This window comes from Gavialis gangeticus, unplaced genomic scaffold (genome assembly GCF_001723915.1).
Source record: "Gavialis gangeticus isolate Ggan-Ray unplaced genomic scaffold, GavGan_comp1, whole genome shotgun sequence".
NCBI classification, from domain to species: domain Eukaryota; kingdom Metazoa; phylum Chordata; order Crocodylia; family Gavialidae; genus Gavialis; species Gavialis gangeticus.
Window position 1 is genome coordinate 13,084,585 of NW_017728980.1, and position 4,526 is coordinate 13,089,110.

The following is a 4,526-nucleotide window of genomic DNA, read 5'->3' on the forward strand; positions in this document are numbered from 1 at the left end:
CCCCCGCGCGGCCGGTCCCCTCAGCCAGTCTGCCCGCCCCGTGCTGCCCTGGCACGGGGAACGCCGGGGCCTTCCGCAGTCGCCGGGGCAACCGCTTCCCCGGCGCGGGGGAGGCCGCGCGCGCTTGACCCGCCGCCCTTCTCCAGTGGGCGGCCCCCGGGCTCGGGCCTGCCCGTAGGATGCCCGCTAAGTGATTTGGAAACACCTGGAGCCCCGGGCCGGGCTGGAGCACGGCTGCCGGTTGCAGGGCGGCTTGTTCTCCAGTGACTCACGGGCTTGGAACCGGTCTGGCTGCGGACGTGAACGTGTTCCCATAAACAAGGGGCCGGGGCCGAGGGCACTGCCCGCGCCCCCGTGACCTCCGGCCCTGGAGCAGGTGGGGAGGGGGCCTCAACCCCGCGGCCCCTCTGGCGTGCAGGGGGGCCTGGGCCCACGCCCACGAGACGCAGCTGAAGGCCCTCCTTAACACAGGGGCCACTAAGTGTAGGCAGGTGCTTGCAGGGGCACCTAAAGGCGACAGCAGGGACAAAAGCGAAGGACGGAGGTTCAGGAGCGCGCCGAGGGGGGCACGGAGCAGAGCGCCATCAGCCCGCGATGCCCAGAGCCCGCAGGCCCGGCTGGCAAAGCTGCCTGGAGACCGAGCGCTGCCGGGAACAGAGACTCTTAATTTGCAGGGAGCTCGTGGGAGCAGCGCCGAGCCAGACCCTAGAAGGCAAGAGCTGCTTTAAAATAGCCACAGCAGCAGCATGGCCTGGGGGGAGGGGGCCGCTCTGGCTTCTGGGGGGCGCCCAAAATAGCCACCGGCGGCCCCCACCTGGGGCGGCTGAGGGCGACCTCGCTCCTGGGATTCTTTACAAGGCAGCTGGGAAGGGGAGGCGGGGGCCGTTCTGCCTCCCCTTGGGACTGGGATGGGGCGGGGGGTCATGGAGGCTTCCCAGCACAGCGTGATGCCCAGGGGCACGCCAATTTGGAGAGCAGAATCGCTGGTCCTAAAAGGACTCCCTCCCCAAGGCCCTGCCCTGCTAGAGCAGCTGAGCTCCAGCCTGCCAGGCTCTGTGGGGCCAGGGCAAGACGCAGGCCGCACCCACACCCGCTCGGGAGCCCTCCCCCAGCCGCAGCAGCGAGTCCGGCTTGGGTCCATCGCACCCTGCAGCCGGGACCCAGCCTTGCCTGGCGCACTCTGTATCTGCAGAGTCAGCGAGCCCAGGCGGCTCCCCTCCCCCAGCCTGCTGCCGGGCTCCATTTGGGGTTAGAACACTTATCAATTTTTTAGTAGCTAGATAGGGGGAAAAAAAAATCCCCCCTCCCTCCCTCCCAGCCCCGTGGGCTCCTGGCTTGCAGTTGAGGCTGGCACTGGTGATGTGCTCAGCCCTGGCACACTGATGCCCCCACTGCAGCTGCTGTTCTAGTTCAAGTGCCTATTTGTCAGCCCTCTCGACGCCTGCGCTCCTCCCTCCCAGACCTCCCGGGTTCAGACACTATCACATCAAAGAAAAAGGCAAGAGCAGGTCAGGTTAGGATATGTTTCACGCTGGAGGCAGTTGGTAAAGCAGAGCACGGGGAGGGTCCCACTCAGCTGACAACCCAGGCAGCCCCATAACACGCGATGCACAGGTGTGACAGCACCTTCCTCACACACGGAGAAGCACGGGCCTCTCAGAGCTGCCCACAGCATCCGGAGCTCGCCCCATCTGACCCGGCTTGGGGGCTGCCTTGGGGTTGCACAGGCTGTGGGAAGCCACCTTCCAGCAGTGGACTGAGTCCCAGCAAGAAGGGGCTGGTTGCACTGGTGGGAAGGGGGCAGCTGTCACTCTCGGGGGGGGTCAGAAATCGCGTCTTACAAAAATAGAATCCGTTTTGTTCCCCCTCCCCCCACCGCTTCCCCTCCACAGAAATCACCAGCGGTGCGAGGAGCCTGGAATGTGCTATAGTGTTGCATCGGTGACCTGCAGAGCAGACACGCCAGCGCGGCCACGGAAATCCTGGTAACCCTGCCACAAGTCAGACTGGGAAGAGCTTGTGTTTTCCACCGCCAGGGAAGGAGGCATCCGGTGACGTGGGGAAGAACCATCTCAGACTATTTTTCTCCCTGTTTTGAACAGGGATGGGAAGAAACCAGGCCCCCACCCCCTTCCCCACTGAAGTGTCAGGATCCAAAAATGAGGAACCGCTTTCTGAAGGGCAGGTCTCGGCCCCCACGGGACACATCCCCGCAACGTGTCTCTGGCAGTGGGGAACGCAAGCCAGGTGGGATCAAGGCTTGAAAAATGCACTTGTGGCTGATGGGGGCCTGAATGGGGCAGCTGTGGAGTGAAACTGTTTCACTGTCCTGCTGTGAGCTCCAGGCCATCCACTCCCCTGGGAGGCCAAGACAAGAACTAGGGCATGCTCTGCCCCCACCAGCATAGAGGGGGGACCCCAAGGTTTTCAGGGGCCACAGCCTGCTTAAAAAAAATCCCTCCCAGAGCAGGGTGAACGCACCGGGTGCTCGTTGGATCCTGACCCAGCCCTGTCCTAGCAGTTGGCTTCTCCCCACAGGCCCTGCCTTCACCTTTTCTCCCCTCTCAGCCACTGGAGCATGTTTCATGCCCTGCTTCGGACACGCCACGTGGTCTGCAATTGAGGCCTTGTGACCCAGATGGGCAGCTGTGCTTTCTGGTGACAGCAAGAAGCAAGTACAAGACATGAGCGAACAGAAGCTTCTGACAGTCTCTTCCCTCTTTGACCTTTTCATTAGTTCTTTGGAAAACTCAAGGCAGCATCAGGAGCGTGGCACCAAGCTGGAGGCAGAAGCTGCCCTGGCAGAGGGGAGCCCGGCGTGGTCCAGCACGTGCGGCTCACAGGTACACATCAAGCGTGTGCAGGATCATCTGGCGGCAGAGCGGGCAGTTGCGCTGGTAGACAGCCTGCTGCAGCAGGATCTCGGTGCACTCCTGGCACAGGCAGAGGTGGCGGCAGGGCAGCAGCAGCACCGTCTTGGTCTGGTCCTGGCAGATGACACACTTCTTGCGCTCCTCCTGCTCCTTCAGGAGCAGCCAGGGGTCCTCCCCATCCTCCACCGTTGCCGCATTCAGTTGTTCCTTCCCTGAGGCTCTTCCCCGCGACGTGCTCGGTTCCTCCCCAGGGACTGTGGGGTGCTGCCCTGCCACACTGCCCTGTGCATCCACGCCATGCTGCTCCTCAGGAGCTCTGGCTGGCGGCTGCCGGACCTGACGGGCACCCCCTGTTGCCTGCTGACTGGCTCCTGGTAGCCCCTGCCTGACAGGAGGGGCCGGCCTGGGGAGGGCTGCAGCTGCCCCCTGCCTTCCTTGAGCACCCATGGCTGGGCCCAGCAGCCCTGGAGGGACCTGCGGGTTCACTGCTCGGACTCCTCCGCTCCAGTTGGCCACTTGGAGGCTCCAATCAGCCAGCCTGCGCCAAGCCTGGGAGCTCATGACCATGCCCAGTGTGAGGAGCACGACCTGGTAGAGGCGGCACATGTCCCGGCGCAGGCGGTGGTAGGAGGGGAAGGTGTTCAGGTAGCCCGAGGCCTGCATCGCCAGCGTCCACACCAGCTCAGGATTGAGGACCAGGGCGCTGAACGCCAGAACCAGCCCCAGCAAGACAAGGCCGTAGACGTTGAGGATGAAAGCGCTGAGCAGGAGCTTGGCGGCAGACGCCAGCAGCTCGAAGGCTAGCTGGCAGGGCGACCACAGAAGGATGGCCACAGCCACGGCGCTGCTGGACACGTGCGCCAAGAAGGCAGCCAGCAGGTCCGTGACGCGCAGGAAAGGGCTGACAATGGAGTCCCAGAGCGCCAGCGCCAGGGCGAACAGGTTCTGGGTGCCGATGAGGCACATGTTGATGACGCTGTTCACCAGGTAGGCCAGGAGGCTCATGGCGATGGTGCACACCTCACACGCCTGCCGCAGCAGCGCCTGGCCCGAGCCCAGCAGGTGCCAGAGCCCGCGGTGCACCGCCTCCCGGCCCCGCAGCACCAGGTGCGAGGCCAGGTGCCCGGCCACCTTGAGGCTCTCCAGGCTGGCGGTGAAGCCCCGCAGCAGCCCGGCCAGGGCCTGCAGGGAGCCCAGCACCAGGCAGCAGACCACCTCCGCCAGGTAGAGCAGCGAGAAGAGGGCCCCGTCCCAGCACTGCAGCGCCGCGGCCGCCAGCGCCTGCGGCAGGCTGCACACGAAGGCCACCAGCCACAGCAGCACCGACACCAGCGTGGACACCAGGAAGAAGTTCACATCCAGCACGAAGCCCACCACGTGCAGCACCAGGCCCACGCTGCGCAGGATCAGGAACAGCAGCTCCATGGCAGGGCCGGCCGGGACCCGAGCAGGCCTGGGGGCGAGAGCGGGGGTCAGCGAGTGTGGGGAAGGGGCACCAGGGTGACCCCCGGCTGCTCCCTCCATGGGGGGCTCCTCCCCGTGCCGGGGGCCCAAGCGCTGCACAGCTGGGCCCTGAAGGGGTGGCACTGGGGTCCCAGGACAGATGGGGAGTCCCAGCTAAAGGGTCCTTCAGCATCTGCAGGTGGGGGGGGT

General features: G+C 65.0%; 1 protein-coding gene across 2 annotated transcripts in view; it reads right to left on the bottom strand.

Annotated features, from left to right (window-relative positions):
• Positions 1-1,509: 1,509 nt before the first annotated feature.
• The window catches only part of RNF26 (ring finger protein 26), a 3,606-nt gene continuing 589 nt past the window's right edge, over positions 1,510-4,526 (bottom strand). The window contains exon 2 of one of the 2 annotated variants that reach the window (XM_019510247.1): positions 1,510-4,326. In XM_019510247.1, the coding sequence (XP_019365792.1) occupies positions 2,838-4,298 (1,461 nt within the window). In that variant the 5' untranslated portion in view covers positions 4,299-4,326 and the 3' untranslated portion in view covers positions 1,510-2,837. Of the gene's footprint in view, positions 4,328-4,526 lie in introns of both variants that reach the window. The other variant, XM_019510238.1, reaches the window with a different exon arrangement.